The 17609-nt window shown below is 44.0% G+C and overlaps 1 protein-coding gene across 5 annotated transcripts in view; it reads left to right on the top strand.

Annotated features, from left to right (window-relative positions):
* Positions 1 to 17609, top strand: part of mob2a (MOB kinase activator 2a) — a 48278-nt gene that overhangs the window by 25080 nt on the left and 5589 nt on the right. For 3 of the 5 annotated variants that reach the window (XM_079743830.1, XM_079743828.1, XM_079743827.1), the window contains exon 2: positions 14943 to 15103. In XM_079743830.1, the coding sequence (XP_079599956.1) occupies positions 14943 to 15103 (161 nt within the window). Of the gene's footprint in view, positions 1 to 8041; positions 8148 to 8365; positions 8599 to 14942; positions 15104 to 17609 lie in introns of those variants that run through there. The other 2 variants (XM_079743829.1, XM_079743826.1) reach the window with 2 other exon arrangements.

Raw genomic sequence — 17609 nt, 5'->3', positions numbered from 1 at the left:
AGAGGACGCTCTGTTTTCTCTTTCACAGAATGTTCTGGTTCAAATTATCCAGACACTGAATACTTGTGGCTATTGTGAGAATCATCCTCTTATTTATTTATTTTTTTGCAAGGGGAAACAAAAGATGTTAGACTTACAATTACCTCACCATGGCTAAAACCTCTTAGTTAATAGATGGCTTCCAGTGGTTCCAATGTTTTTCCCCTCTTAATCAGTTCCTCATTTCTTTGGGTAGTGAGGAAGTACTATATAATGCAATGCATTATTAGGATTAAATTGTTCTTAAGGTAATCACAGTTGGACTGTGGATACCATGTTATTATTACTATAAATATTTGTATTATTTTGAGGTACAAGACAGTAAAGGTTACAAGAAACACTTGACAATGTCACTGTATGAATATGTCCTGCTGAACTACTGGGGAAGAGATTAATCCAGATAAATTGTATGTTTATTAAGTAAAATATTATGCATTTATACATAGTGTTATGTATACTACCCAATCACCACTAGGGGGCATCAACGTTTATCATAGGGACACAAAGCTCCCTCCAAGCTAAGGTGTGACACATTCATTGGTTACCTATAGTATTTTGAAACGAATAAAACCCTTAAGAAATTATACAAGACAAAATACAAAATGGTCAGTTTATTTATTCATGGTTATTAATATTTATTATGTTAAGTTGGGTTTAATGTGAATTTGGGCACAAGGTCAGTGTATGAAAGACATGGGCCCTGATTGGAACCAGAGGAATGAGGCAAGAAACGGGGATAAGAAGATATCCCTTCTTTTGATCTTTAATTTCCCCTTGTGTGACTCTCTTGGTCCCTAGGATCAAGAGAAGTCAGTCTCGCAGCACAGGTTTTATAACGTGTGTAAGAACGGTAACAACAGCTGAGTACAGTATGTGTGAATGATCAGTATGTCTGATGCTTCCAAGGCTTTGTCAGCATTAATCAGCGCACCCTGACACCTCTGTCTCGAAGTCTGCTGCAATTGGCCAATTCTCCATGTCCAAAGGACATTCCTTTATCGCATCCTCCTGAGAACAACCTTATGCGATATATGTGCATTCTCATACCAGTTAGGCAGACATCTGTGTCTCAACATTCTCATTTCGGGGTCGATGACCTGGATCGGTTCTGGAATGCACATCCCTGGAACCCTGAACTCCAGTCGAGTTCACTGCCTGCATGTCTTTGAACATGTTATCAGGATGCTCTTCGAAAGCAACTGATTTGCTTTGTTAAAGGCCAATACGAAAAACAACGCAAAACGCTACACATTACAATGCTAAAGTTCATACTCTGCACAAATCATCTCCAAGCTATTTCCTTCACTATTACAATCACCAGGACAAATCCAAATTATCATTGTTATTATTATGTTAATGGCTATAAGTAATTTCCAGTCAAATACCATTTAAAGAGCATTTGAGAACAGAACTTGAGTATTTCACCCTTAAATGCAACATAACACAAGAGGTGTCAGCAGTTATCCTGCTCAGTGCTCTGTGTGTAGAGCCCAGTAGCTCATCATCACAGTGTCACGCTTTATCAATCAAGTAGTTTTATCAAGCTTCCTTTTAGCTCACTATCAATCTATTAGTTTTATCAGTAGTTAAGTGTCCGTTCAGTTTACTTTTGTGTTTGCACTATTCCTGCTCCGGGCCAACATACCCACACGCACAGGCTCTTGAATGCACGCACATCCTGTGCAAACATGGACCCTCTCCCAATCCTTTCCCTCACCATCGCTCCTCTGAGCTCCATCCATCTCTCCCTTCTTTCCATGACGTGCTCCCTCTCGCCTCCAGCCTCCCTCCCCCCCACCCCCTCACAGTCTCCCCCTTGTGCTCCTGTGCAAACAGAGACATGGCCGCCCACATCCCTAGCCCTCGCTCTCTTCTTGTTTTTTCTTTCCCTCTCTCTCGCCCTCCCTCTCCTTCTGCAGCACACACACCTTTCAGTGTGGCCAACACTGTAAATACTGTGTTGAATAGCTCCCTTATCTTTATTGGCTACGTCCAATATTTGCTCGCTTCAAACTATCCCTCATACCACAAAATAAAAAAAAGAACCATCTCTGCAAACAGTTTGTACTTTCAATTCCACCAAGGAAGCGTTTGACTCTGCCCCTGGTACGCGTACCTCTCGATAGTTGAGGCTGAAAGGATCTGTCCCTCTCTCTTCGGTCTCTCGCCCTCTTTCTACGTGTACCAGTAGTGTGGCTCTTTCATGTTTCTCTGCAATGCTGCCGTTTAATTGAAACTGTATTGGAAAGTAAGTCATTATGTTGGTGGAAGGCTTCAAAAGGGTGCCTTGCTCTATAGTGTCAGCAACAGTTATTATGAGTGAGAGTCGGGTATTGGGGGACACACGCACACACAGAAATCTGAGCACCCACGCCCTTATTAAAAAAGTTTACAGAAGTGGAATGGAAAGTTGATTTTGCTGTGAAGTAAGTGTAAGGGACTGTGCTTTTCCATGGGTGGGGCGTGGGTGCTGTGTAGATGGTGATGCAGCTTAATAAGTTTAAGTAATAGCAACTTCAGCCTAGCATTTGCCATGACGTGCAAACATAACATTTAAAGCGGCTATAACACACTTTTCAGTGGCAGTTCACTTCTGTTTCTTAAAAGAAATACAAACAATCATCCTCTATGTACCAATAATCTTAGGGCACATTTATGTGCTCTAAAAGGACAGTATAGTGTCTTTACTTGCCTATAGGTGGCAGTAAAACAGAAAATGATATTCTTCACCAAGGAATTCTTCCTTGTGTGTGTGTGTGCCAGCCAGCCAGCAAGCCAGCCAGCCAAGGTTACTAGCTTTCATTTTCTTGGCTAAACAAATAAATGACATTTCCTTGTTAATTTGTTTATTAGATGGGCCTCATTGAGAAGAATCCTGTTCTGGTTCCTCCACCGCCCACGTGTCTTCCCCGTCTAACCAGCCACCTCTCTGCCAACGTGATTACTGGCACAAAAAAAAATAATTTTTTTTAGCATATGTTCAACTTTGCCAGGAAGCGACAACTTTCTTTTGATTTATTTTAATAAGTGTAGTGTATAGGAACAGAGAATCATAATCAATACAGACCATGCCATTATTTACCTTTCACCCATGACCCTGATGCAGTCAAATAATGATACCATGGGTTTAAGTGTTACACTAATGTAAAGTAGCTCAATCTATCACTCGCACTCCCATGGATCGGAAATGCAGACGCATCTGAGCCTTGACCCTGGGCCGTCAACCAAGGGTGTGTGTGTGTGTGTGTGTGTGTGTGTGTGTGTGTGTGTGTGTGTGTGTGTGTGTGTGTGTGTGTGTGTGTGTGTGTGTGTGTGTGTGTGTGTGGTGACACCCATATGAATTGCACTTTTTTTGTGTGTTCCCGACACTTATACACTCTGTACCCTAGCTTTAAGGTTGTGTTTGTGTGTGTGTGTGTGTGTGTGTGTGTGTGAATCCTGAGATGGTTTGTCGAGGGCTGCTGTGGAATGCTAGGACGGAGCGTACAGTGGCCAGGCATGCTGGCCACTGTACTTTCAGCTCATCATATAATAATCCAACAATTCAATAGCCTTAGCATGATATTTGATTAGTCATACAATTTTGGTTTTAGCCTTCACCGTATTCACTTGATGGTGATGACCGGCAAAGTAGACTAGTAGATTCAAATTCGCTTTAGGTAGGGCAGATCTTTTTTTATTCAACCTTATGACTTATGACAAGAAGAATACTAAGAAGAACAATGATTTAGTAGTGTACTCTGCTGTGACTATCTCTGCTGTTAGTCTAATATCACGATATCAACCCGTTGGATTCTTTGTCGATTGTCCGATTCTGTAATCCTTTGATGGCATTGGTTTTCCTCAAGCACCTGGCTCCTTACTATCATCTCTCCGGTCTGGCCCAGTCCTCCTCCTGTACCTTGCAGCAGATGCCATGCACAGCTTAAACTGCCTGAGGATGTAGCTCTGGTATTTCTCATCTCTTGTCATCCACTTGGCCAATGTCCACTTCCTCCTTCATCAGTCTTAGACCAGTCAGAACAAGTCATTGGCCGCTGCTCTTTCAAACACATGTCCATGGTTAATCTCTCTCCCCACAGCTTAGCTCTTTCTCTTTCTTTAGCCTTAACTCCCAACTCCAAAGTTAAGAGATGTACAAATTAAACCACTCCCTTACTGGAGCTGTGGTAATCACAGCAGCTCAGGAACGTATTATCTCGGGTGGTTACTGCTGTACAAAGTAAAGTGTAAATGAGGAGGGGATGGGTAAAATATTCACATGTTTAGGTGCACTCCTCTAGACCAGCACCCATCCAAACGAGATAAGCCCAAACACCGGTCGCCCCCCTGTATTCTCAGAACGCCAGCATTCTCTCCTCTGCCTTCTGCCTCCCTTCCCAGATCTATCCTTTCTTTCCTTCCTTTGTTTGGTCTTGCTCTGGCGTACTTGTGCTCATGCGTGCGCGGAGAGAGATGGCAAGTCTCTGCTCGTTGCCCTTCTGCTGGAATGCGCAGTGTTGACGAGAGGGCTGGACAGATCAGGCTAGAGGGGAGAGGGGGAAAGGTACAACAAGGAGAGGGGAGGTCTCGTCCCTCATACACCACCTACAAAGATGAAAGGATCAAATTGTAGAGAACCGTTAGAGGGGCGTGGAAAAGGAGAGCGATGCTTAAGGAGAAAGTGAGATGCAATAGTGAAACCTGATGTAGTTCTCTTTTTAATGATGAGCACCTATAAGCAGCAGTATTTTAACAATCCAAGCTGACCCCAGATGGCCTGTGAGAGCTGTTGCAGAACTTCCTCTTCCCCCCCCCCCCCAACCACTGTTTGCCCAAACCTATTCTTGTCCAGATTTTGTTTGCGTAGGCTACACATTGGTCTTTGAATACACATTCACTAGGCTCTATAGAGGTAATTTGCCTAGTGTTTAGTTTAGACTTACTTTGGAATCAAGCTTTAACAAGGTTTGGGCACCAGGAGCCCATTTGATTAGTCCAGTTTATGAGGATAGGGATTTTATTTTTAGATATGTATATATATATATATAATGCGTAAGTAATAATTCCTGTATGTCCTCCTGCTCTAGTGCTGTTCTTGTGTGTAAGGTTACCGGGTTCATGATGAGAAGTTGTCCCCTGGCCTCATTGACCTTCAGTAAAGTCCATTGAAAACCCCTCAGGCCGCCTGTGCTGTTTTAACCAGCTCAAACCTTGTCCCAACACTCTCACACACAGATTACAAGGTCACCAACCGATGCTAAGCAAGCTCTCTGCATGATTTCGTTTTTTAATATCCTTCTGCTCGCCTGTTTGGCTGGTGTGCCTGTCTGTCATCATCTCTTATCTGTCCCATCATTGGCTGTCCCATCAGGGGCGGGCGCTGAGCTGCTGCGAGGTCCTGCGGGACTCGCCTGCGTCGTTGTGACTCATCTGTTACTGGCAGGACTCATGTGTTTTCTTTGTGTCGAAGAGGTGGAATGTCCGCTGTCTTCCAGGCCCGACCCGTTTGGCAGGTCATTCAGCCGCCTCCGTCAGCCAGTAGCAGCTCTTGCTTCAGCGCCCCGGGTACTGATTTAGTACCAGCCTCAAACTGGGAATCCCTGTACAGGTGGTTCATGTCACACACGGTTTGGAGTAGTTACTTACCCTTCGCCATGCGCCCTAAGGCACTTTGGCAGTCTACATTATTTTTATATATATATATATTCGAATAAAAATGTTTCGCGAGCAGTAAAAATGTATTTGGCATTCCGTTGTCGTCTGAGATGTGAATAAACAAATTTTATAATGAAATATTTAATTCTTTCATTATCTTATGGGGAAATCGCGTTTACGGATGGTCGGCTGCACATTAAATAAATTAAACTAGAACCGTTCTGTGTGTAAGCCTGTCCGTCACACACAGCTGGTGCCTTCACTGATGACTCGAATACCGTCACATTCTACATACAAACTATTCCATAAAAACACTCCATAATCCAATGTCTGCATCATATTATTCAGTTTTTGCTTTATTGAAATCCCCAAACAGATTTCAATAATATTAACCGATTCTAATCCGACACCCTTTCAAAGACATTATTTACCGATTGAGATGTAGCCCGGGTTTGATTCCATACCATTGAGTGATCAACATGAACGTTGTTCAATGCACACTGTTGTATGTGCATGTCTCATGATTGTGTAATGTGTGTCACTGCGAGGACGCTACCACCATTGTGGATATGTATTAATAAACGCGTCTTGGCACAACGTCATCACAGTGTCACCTGCTCATGGAAGCTAGTCCTAGGACAGGCCTGGGACTTTAACGTCAGCAGAGGGAGAGATAAAGGACCTGCTGGCCTTCAGACAATGGAATGTGGCAGTTGGTTTCCATCCACGTCAATGATTGCGTAAGAATCATTTCATTGGTGCTGAGGCGTTCTAAGTCGCCTTCACGCCAGATGCTGTTGTTCCTCTGCCTCTACCGGTTCTAACATTAGACCTGGAATGTGTTCAAGCCATTGTTGCTGCAATGTTCTTTTTTACCCTGCTAGCTGCACAGCTGTGTATAATTATGACTGATTATGACTAAGTGTTCTAAGTGTTTTGACCAAACATTTGAAGACATTTATTTCATTGTTCAACTTTAACTAAACTAATTATAATGTAATATTATGCCTATGGGGGGACGATAGGCCAGGACTGGTACTTACCATGACCCAGTGGGCCTGAGAAACATCTATTCATCAATCTAAACATCAATCTTCTATTTCAGGTGTTGGAAATTACTGATTTAATGATGAGGGAAGCCTGATTGATGGAATGTTATTTGTCTGGACTTCCATGACCGTAATTGCTTTCACTTGAGTGGTCACCTGATGGAGCAGATGAGCCAATGACCTCTTGCACTTGACCTGTACACCTATTCCACTATTGGCCCTGTTTATGGAGTCGCTCACAGAGTTACTAATTCAGTTAGCAATAAATTGGTGAGGAAAAGTTGTGCTACAATAAAGGTCCACAGCATGTGACTAAAGAAATACCGTAATATGCATGACAAACGACTGTGTAAAACAGATGTCATTTGTGTTGTTGACCTCTTTAAGCCATGCCTTAAGGTGATGGAGTATGTCCCTCGAGGGTGCACTGACTAACTAGCGGTGTTTGAACCACGGGGAGGAAACTTTCCTCCCGGCTATTGATTAAAGAAGCTTAACTTTCCACCTCTCTCTGGGTATTCTTTACCTTTTTAGCCTGGTTCTATATTTAGCCTCTGGTCTGTTATTTAGCACCCATCTCCCTTCCTCCTCCACCACCAGCCAGTCACAGAGCACCTTCCCACCAGCACAACCCCAACCCCTGCCTCTGAGCTGGCACCCTGGCCTCGCTGGAGCCACACAGAGGGGGCTTGTGTCGGACCAATGCTGGGGTTTGTAGGAAAGGTGTTTAGGTATTCGAGGGGCTTGCTTCTGCAAAGAGACCCGTGCCAAAGTCTGTGCTCCTTGATACTTTGAGCTAGATCTACTTTCTCAGATTTAACCTAGAGGTCTTGACTAGTAGGGAGCTTATTAACGAGAGACCCATTTGAAAGTAGGGCCACGGTTTCCTTCTCATCCGCTCTGATACCTCGCTGGCAGAAAGAGAAGGGAGGAGAAAGGACAGGTAATTCAAGTGGAAAGAGTTCAAACCCTAAGAACCGGCGATGGGTGTAAAAACACAAGACTGGAATTTGAGGAGGAAGAAGGTGAATAATTACAGGGAATGGGGGTGGGGGAATAACGGGCTGCGGGTCATGCAGTTATTTTGGCATGTCTATAATTCTATTTCCGTCCTACCGTCCTTGTAAAGATGATCTCTAATCGTTTACTACCGAACATATGTAAATCTTTTAAACGGTAGGACTACTCTTATTAACGCCATGGGTGAAGCGCCTTCATACCAATGTCAAGTTCCGACAAGTCATCAGCCCGCCCCCACCTGTCCTTTTAGCTACAGTTGAAGTTTAAAGAATGTCGACCCACCAAACGCACTTTGTAAGCGTTTTGTTAGCGTACAATTAAAAGGTTTGATTTAATATTGACACAATGTTTTGGTTGCACATGATCGCGTATGCAAATACATCGACGAGAGGCTTTGTTAATGTAAGCAAATAATGAATTATTTCGTTGTTTAATATGGTGATTTTTTTTTTTTATGGTGTTGCTGTAAACATTTACTAGCTGTGACCACCTGTTGCCGCATTGTGACTGCGCCTCACGGCTCTCGCAACCACGTCCACTGGAGTGACGTAGACTTTTCCCCTCTTCGAGAGAGAGCGGTTCTCAGCGATTGGCCCATGGGCAGAGAGAGGAAGGCTGGAGTCGTGCTGTGTGCAGTCAGTGGAGACAGTGTAGGTTGAAGACCGTAGCCTGAAGTTTGGTTGCATGGCTGTAGTCTGAAGCACGAGGGTATTCGATTAATAACAGAGTGGTAAACTATGGTCGGCGATTACTGCTCTTTTCCTGGAGATAAGACGGACATGCACTCGCAGAGAAACCCCAAAAACGGACTAAGTTGCAAAATGGTGCTTCAAGCAGTAGGCAAAGTGCTACGGTACGTTCAACTTTAGTTCTTTATTGCTTTACATATTCTTACGTTGAGCATCTAAAGAGCGTTAACGTATAGGTGCGTTTTAATACAGTAATATTGGTAATGCGATGACCTCCGACACTCACTCGTGACAGCGGCAAGTTCTTTATTTATAACTTTCCAAGACATCAAAGGATCCGTCTGTCCCGGGTCACGGTATTTGCTTGGTAGTCACAAAGGTATAGTGGCATACTAGTGGCATAAGCATGTTCCAGTCATTGGATTTCACGAGAACGCTAAGGAATTAATAATTTTGCTTTTGTAAAAAAAAGAAAAAACGAATATCCATTGGGTTTGCGTTATAGATGGATGTTCGTCTATAATGGATGTTAATTCAACAGTCCTATTCGTCGAATAGTATACAAATCTCCCCATTGATGAAAACAGGGAATCGTGTTATTGTTAGAGGAGTGTGTTGTTATTGTGGGAGAACTTTTTGAGTGCTTTTCACAACATAGTATAAGAGCACTACTTGATTCAGATTACTTTATTGAAATCAGAGATTTTTTATCGCTTTCGAGGTCATCCAGTAGGAAACACCACCAGATGTTTGTCTAATGTAGTAATGGCATGCCTTTCCAAACTCATAATGCATGCATGACACCATTCCCAAAAATAATCAATAGGAGGTAAATGGGGGGGCTAGTGTGTACTGGGGTATTGCTGTAAGTTAACCTTCTGTGTGTTTGCATTTTCATGTGATTATATTCAGTAAATATGATGAGTGGCGTCCTCCAGGCGACAGTTAAGCCTGTTATCTGTGTAGTTACTCATACCTTCAATGCCGCCAGGTGTCTTTTCAGGCCTGGGGCACACATGCTTAATGCTGTGTTGCCCATTGTCTGGTCCTAACGTGTAACAATAGTGAAGTCATGAAGCGCATCATCCCCCATCTTCACGTTTTTGGAGAGAATGCTGCCAATGCAGTTGGCAGTGCTGTGTTCAGCAGTTCAGTGCTGTGTTCTGTCATGGTGGCTGTGCCTTGAGTTTAAATCTGCACATTTGCCACCCCTCTACACTTCCACTTATGTCACATAGCTAAAGATCAAATGTTTTAGCACTGACTCTTTATTTTTTCATCTAAAGTTTCCAGGAAGTCCAGAAACATTTAGTCTAGAATTGCAAACACAATAACGGCGATGGTGTCGAGGTTATGTTTTTAAGGGGGGAAAGACTTTGCTTTCTTGAAAAAATTGATTGGATAAGTGGCCACACATTTGTTTGTGTTAAATAATCCAATCTTCTTGCCAGCTTCTTTGTTTCGATCGTCTCGTCTTTGGCCAACTGATTGGATCGAATATAACTCGAGCCCATTCAAGTCTCAGTCATATTTTAATTGGTTGTCTAAGACTCCTGAGTGCAGATGAATTGATCAGCTGTACTCTTTACCACAATCAAGACTCTTCCCCTCCCCTGACGCCTCCACGTGTGTGTTGAGATGTTGATGAGGCTGCATTGTAGCGTCACAGGGGGGTCCCCGTGTACCCCCTGTGCCTGAAAGCCTCTGTCTGAATGGGTTGGTAGGCGAGTGTGTATGGGGGGGGGTCACCACGTCCACAAGGCTCTACTGTGGGTGTGTGTTGGGGTGGCAGATGGGTGTTTTGTTGCATGTTTCGTTGTTATCCTGCCGGAATGTAAAATATTTTTTCATTGATCTTTAAAAAAGAAAAACAGATGATCCCTTTAGGTATTACAAATATACATGAGTACATTTCTGTTTGCTGTTCTTTAGAGCTCCACAAAGCAAGGCTTAAGTCATATTGCCATCCTTGCTCTCTATTTTGCGCTGTAATGGCCGCTGTGGTTTGGTTAGTCTTGGCATGGCTCTGACTGCCTGTCTGTGGCTTTTCAGGGTAAAGAGCCATTCTCAATCTCTCCAATTTGAACACTAAAATAGACCAGGAGGCCTGGCTACTGCAAGACACCTATCCCAGCCCTCACACTGCTGGCTGCACAAAATGGCAGATATTTTCTTAATAGTTTTTTAACCCATTTGTACCGGCTGCTGTGCGGCGCAGCATTGTATCTAGTAGATACAATGTTGCTCCGTGCAGCCGGTACAAATGGGTTAATCTGCATAGCGTAGAGGATGTAGATTTTGTCCACATCTTATAGCTAACTCCCTAATATGATCGTCTGTACTATTTTAACTGTTACTCTATCTACAACATTGTGTGTAGTTAGTAACAAGTTGTTTGAAAGTGTGTAGCAAAAGGTTATAACCCACAGGGTTATGTTAATTTACACGTTACAATTGAACTTGGATTGCCATATCATTTCCTCCAGGGCATCGTATATTTTATTTATTTACTGGTTGGGATCAAGCTAGTGAAAGGAAAGGTCTGTGCCAGTATGAATAAGCCATTCGTGAAAGAGATTCTTTCCAGTGCTAATTTAAGGAAAGTGCAACTCATCAAGCCATCCCACCCAATAAACTCGTTATAGATGTACACAGCGGATGTTGTTAAAATATTTGTGTGCATTGTATATCACATACTTTGCCAAATAATGCGTATAATCGTCTTGGGGGCGTTGGAAGGAGTTTGGATCAAGCGTGGAAAAAGTTTACATCAAGCTAATTTAAATCCAAAGCACAAGAACGCAAACCTTTGGGTAAATTTGAATAAAATGCTGTTTATAGAGCAGAGAAAAACTATTTCCCCAATAACAATTTCCATCCAGTTTATGGGGCAACCTTCATCTGTGTAAATGGAAACAAGTACAACGCCATCTTCTCCCTGGTTTTGTTTACAAGTGCTGTCTGCCTTTACAGCTGGTAATAATTACATCCGTATACTAATCAACAAGAGTTTATTATATGGTGGAATATCTGGCTTGGCTAGAAGAGCCACAGGCCTGGAAGGCAAGCCTTGACACAGGTGAAGTTGTAAACGGTAGGTAAAACTGGACACTGGACATTAAAAGCCTTTAAATTGCGTAATATCACACAGGCATTAAAACACTGGAGCTCGACATCTGATTCTGCAGCAACTAATTAAGACCTGGCTTGTGCGTCACTGTAAACTAATTCAGTTCATGTTTTAGTACTGAGGTGTTAAATATGCAGCCTGCATCTTCCAAGACTGCTCTGCGCTTTCATTTGAGATAATTGAGGCCCTTCTTGGTACCAAACTTGTGTGTGTGTTTAAGTAATAGAGGTCATTCCCGTGATAATTATTATGTTACTATGTTGGTGGTACCTAGACTTCACCTACCAGAGACACCCTGGTTCTCCTCACAAAGGTTTATTTTTTAAACGTTGTATTTAGTATTCTGTCGGTGTTGTTAGCCAGAACGGGACTGCTTACAGACATTATTTAGCATATCCCCAAAAACACTTTATAAATATTACATTGACTGTTATCGGTGAAAACCTCACCAGATTATGTATAAAAGCCTGATGGGGATGAAGTACACTTGTGTTAATGTCTTGAGACTTGTTTGGAGCCCTGTGTATTCAAGATAAATTCAAGATAATTATTTTTGGTGATAATTGAATCAGAATATGATGACATAAGCTGACAAAAACGTCCACAATGTAGATTTTGTGGACTACCATTGCAAATTAAATATCTTCAATCCCCTGCACAGCCCAGATTGGGAAGTGTGGTGTGCACGTGGTGCACGTGTGCAGAGGGGACAACTGGAGGCCAGACGCACGGACACTAACGCACGCACGCACACAGACTGGACAGGGCCTGTTTCTGCTGGTTCCCTCCACGACCTGGTAGGCAGCTGTTCTACCAGCTGGCTTCTCCCTCCACTAGAACAAGGCACATGGTCAGCAAGGTGTGTGTGTGTGTGTGTGTGTGTGTGTGTGTGTGTGTGTGTGTGTGTGTGTGTGTGTGTGTGTGTGTGTGTGTGTGTGTGTGTGTGTGTGTGTGTGTGTGTGTGTGTGTGTCAATCAGTGTGTGTGTGTCAATCAGTGAAAGTTAGCTAGATAGCGTGCATGGCTAGCAGACGGGATTCAGCAGCTGTCATGTCCCAGTCGGGCTCCGCCGCTGACCTCGATGTCACCCAGATATGTTGGCCCACTTCCCCATTGTCTTTAATCTCGCTAAACAGTCTAGTCCTCTCTCCCTATTAACCCTTCATTCCGTCCTTCCAACATACATAGCGCATTAACAACGGAACATGTGGACTTTGAACTGTAAGGTCGCAGACACAAGTCTTGTCTCGAGCACGTCCTAAATCACTATACCAGATTCGGGCAAGATTTTAATCTGCAAAGCGGTTCAAGATTTTCGGGATACGTCTGCCATTCTTCGGGGTCTGCGGTGGATCAGGCTCGCGGGTCACGGATGGCTTCCTGCTGGTGCCGGGGAGACTGGTGGCTCCCCTGGCCGAAGGCAGGGCTCAGCCCCTGGCCTCCCCTCCCCTCCTGCCTCTTGGCCTGCTGCGACCGGCCCCTCCGGTGTGGAATGGAGGCCCTTGACTATTGCCTTTTATGGCAAAAGACTTGGACCTGGGAGACGCCAGTGAGCATGTGCGAGAGCCGTGTGACACACTATGAGTACGTACGTCCGCTCGAACACCGTTTTTTTTCTCTTTTAATAATTATTAAAAAAACAAACGGTTTGGAATTTTTTTTGCCTCGCCACACAGATGTGTCAGGCATTTCCATGGAAACAGGGATATAGACAGGAAATGACTCGCGGGAAATAGAATGAGATTAAAAGGAAAGCGGTGTGGGCGGAGGCTTTCAGTCAGTCGACCTGACTGAAAACCTTTACGACTTTGTTATGACTTTGTTGTTCCTCGCGGAGCTCCATCTGACTGGCGTGACCGCGCATGCTTCGTACCAAACCACAGCGAGTCATCCGCGGTCAAAACATACCTTGTACACCTACTGTCTCCAGCATCCAAAGACGGGGCCTTCTCTGAGAAGTACATGTCAACGTGGGGAAAGGAGGAAAGGAGAACCAGGTGGTGTTCACTCATTAATAATTAGCCACCGGTGTAACCTGCAGCGTCTCCCTTGGTTTTCAATGAGGCTGAAGCCAAGCCCAGCCGACGAGGATGGGTACGGGGGAATATGCCAGGGTGAATCATTACCCAGGGACTGAGAACTAGTGTGCGTGCCATGAGCCGTTAACGGCCGAAATGCCGCCAAAGGGCCCTTTTTTTTTTATATAGTGCTGGCAGTTCACTCGATAGTTTGAGTCACTGGGTGATTGTGAGATGAACATGGAGGTCTGCATCGAAAGCTCTGCAGCACATATGAGGGCTTTCTCCATCTGTTTCTACTAGGGAGGGCGGCGCAAGCTTCATATACTGCTAGTAAAACAGACGGTAGTCTGGCTCGTAAGGCCTTGACGGGGGCCCTGTCATGTTTGCTGCTTGTTTATGAGTTCCCATGGATATCTTCTTGGCTTATGCATTCTCTGCCTCCCACTCTCTTGTGCTTGCTATATATCTCTCTCGCTCGCTGTCTCCCTCACAGACCTTACATCGTCTGTGATTCTGGTTGCTGAACATCTTTATGTATTTGTGGGAGATTAAAAGCTCAATGAATTCATTGAGTCTACAACACCTTCCCACACTTCTAAAACGAGCTAGCCGACTCAAGGACATCGATGCTGCCTGGAAGTGACATCATCACTTGTGCCACACCGGGTGTTAGAAAGAGGGTCCTCTTAGCAACAGCCAAGGGAGAGAGACATAGACCCCCTAAAACTCGCATGGGCCAGAAACGCCAGAGCCTTTCATCTGCAGCAATCTGTATCACTATGGAGTCAGTGGCCGACAGGGCGTGTGGTGTTGGGGGAGGCAAGGTTGCTGAGGTTAGGGCCCTGGAAGTGTAAGTGGGGTGTGATATGACATCCCCATGGTGAAAGTAGCAGTGGAAGTCCAAGACACTGGGGTGGGTGGGGGTGGTTGAGCTGCCTAACTACGGGTCAGAGGTCATAGTGCGTGACCACTGGGCTGTGTTCTTCAGACACAGCCCTTGGGCCTATCACTCTCCAGGGCATGACGCTGCAGTTTTACCCCACACAAGCTGCCTATGTATAGCAGTGTGAGGGTTTGTGTCTGTTAACCACAGTCCTACATTAGGAACAGATCTGCAAACTGCTTGGCTTGCCACCTGGCATGGCTGACCTCACACTGGCGTGACTTGAATATAGTGGTCTGTAACGTATGTTTCGCTGTTTGACATGATTTCTAGCGTGAGAATATGTTTAATGCCAACAGAGGTCCTTCTCTTGCCGTTGTGACCACACAGGAGATTTTCCTTTTCGTTGCCCTTGCAGCCAATCGAAAAGGGTTCTGCCATTTTTTAACCCGCCTTTTCCTTTCCTTTCCTACAGGAAGTCGAAGACGAAGCCCAATGGGAAGAAGCCCCCGGCGGAGGAGAAGAAGCAGTACCTAGAGCCAGAGTTCACGAAGATCCGCGTGCTGGACTTCGACGTCAAGGAGCTGGTTGTGCTGCCCAGGGAGATAGACCTCAACGAATGGCTAGCCAGCAACAGTAAGTCAGTGTGTGTGTGTGTGTGTGTGTGTGTCTACGATATCATTTTGTAAACAAATGGCAGATAAGAGCATAGCATTTACACTTTATTATAAGCAAATTAAATAATTAAAGTCGTATTTCAACTAGGGCTGCCACTAACCATTATTTCAATATTATTCATTAATATATGAAATATTGTGTTGATTAATGTAAATTATATATTTTCTGTACGCAAAAAGAAAGGATGAAACAAAATATTTAATATTTAACATTTTTTCTTTACATAAAACCTTTCGTTATATTGATCGCACTTGGTCAAACGTTATATATATGACATTCCCTACCCAGACATATGCTTGACATAATGGCAGAAATGAAATAATGCCATGGTATACATCACAACAACGTACAATGTGAATCAGAGTAGAACAACGCCAGATTCTACTCCTGACAGGACCTCATCAACATTCCTTCATTGAACAATCAAAGGCAAGCGGATGGAAGACACAAAAGTCTTTCCCTTCTGATAATTACAAGTTGGTCATTTGTTTCATAAACAAGAATAGACCGCATGTTTTATCACAGAGCCACTTCCTCTCTCCTGTCGTCGAGAGGGAGGGTTGGCTCCACATCAACCGCCCATTGTTTAAATATTTAAACTTTAATGCACGGCAAACCAACGCAAGGTGTATCAATAGAAAGCCGCTCCGCACAGGAGCCTTAGGAACAGTGGCAGTGGGCCGTCTGGTGGGCCTTCTCTGACAGAGCGCCTTCCAGAGGAGAACCTGTACGCCTTTTCCCAGGTGTTCACGCATGGTGGGGTGCTGCTGGGAAATGCCGTAGACTTTATGTGAACAAAAGGCTGTTTTGTTGTCTGCCAATTCTAAGTATTTTGGTACTTTTGAAGCTCTCTGGGGTTTCCCCAGATGGAAGCTTCAACAAAGCAACATAACCTCCTCTTCGGTAGAAGACTCAACGAGCTTAGGAAATCTGTAGGTGTTGAATGGAGCCGCTCAATTACTGGAGCCCAGGGCTAAAACAAGAACTAAAGAAACGTGCGTCGATCACAAATTGGCGTTGATGCGTTTTCAGCGTCATTCACACATTATTATGACTCTGGTTTGTTCTCTTCTATTTCTTTAAGGTTCCTCCATTTTGGTATGAGCTCGTCAACGGTATACGATGTTCTCCTGGTATCAGAGCTGTCTAGAGGAAGCCAAGGGTTTAACAGGGTCCAGGTCGGCCCAGATACACACAGGCCTAGACATGCTCCCACAAATCCTGCATACTTCAAGAAGCCATCTGTGGTTATATAATGATGTTCACCCAACGCCGTGTTAAATCCTCGTTATCGATGGCAAGCATCTGCTCTGGAGTCCTTCTCTGTTTTGTAAACTCTTTTAGGCCTTAGCTGTGTTGTGTCTAAGCATGCTGTGATTCTGAAGGTTTTACAGGGCATGGTACAGGAAAATATCTCCTTTAATTTTGATTATAAAGCGTTGCATGACAAATTTAGCTCTGGCTTAAACCAAGAACATAAACCAGCTTGTTTAGGTCTGAATAATACTTTGACTTAAAATGCGGCCCTTTACAAGATTTCTTGATTTGATTTATTGTAATTCAGACAAAGGCACTTCACACAAACACTTCCCCCGAACTGAAAAAGTATGTGTGGGTGGAAAGTCATTTTCCATAAGTTTTCCATAACATGTGCTTTCAGAAATACCTGTTTGAGAGACAGGCTGACTGAATTACCAGTGAATGCGTGCTAAGATTGTGGCTACCGCCCTATTCCTGTTATTCATGTTTCCTAGTGTGAGGTTAACGCGAGCCTCGTGTGTTTGTCACACGATGGGATCTGATAAGACACGCTTTGAGAGATGGGCCATTAGTGTCATTAACACACTATCCCCCCTCTTGGGGTTGGACATTTGGCAGTGATAAACGATTTCCTCTTTGGTTATTGAGGTCAGTCCTTCATGAGCAGCTTACCCATTTGTTTAACCATATCATTTATACTATGATATAATAATTTCATATTGGTATTCTTGTTGAGACGTGGGTTCATGTTCTTTATGGTTTGATTTTGACTTGTATCATCTCAACCTATTTTGTTGCCATGGAATTTATTTTTTAGCATTTTATCTTATTTTTACATTCTAGATGGCAACCTTAATGCCAAACAGAAGGCCAAACTTGTTAACATAATGTTTATTTATCTTTGCATGCTTTTGAATAGAGCCAGTGCTAGGGGGGAACTTTGGCAGAATCTTTGCACAAACCACCACATTTGTTGTGTTGTTTTTCCCGAAGAACCCAACATTTTTTAAAGCAGCGTTTCTTAATTAGAACTCGAAATTGGGTCGACCAATGAGAGCGCTCACACCGGCGCCCCCATACGGTCGGACTTTGACCCCCAGCCCCGCTCGGAGACCTGGCCGTGTGCCATCCTCCACTGCCACCCATTATTTAAACAAAGGAGGGCCGAGGGCCCTAGCTAGCGCGGAGCAGACAGGACCACATA

This window comes from Pollachius pollachius, assembly GCF_949987615.1.
Source record: "Pollachius pollachius genome assembly, chromosome: 9".
Classification (NCBI taxonomy): Eukaryota; Metazoa; Chordata; class Actinopteri; order Gadiformes; family Gadidae; genus Pollachius; species Pollachius pollachius.
Note: the sequence above shows the minus strand (reverse complement) of the source record. Positions and strands in the feature narration are given on the sequence as shown.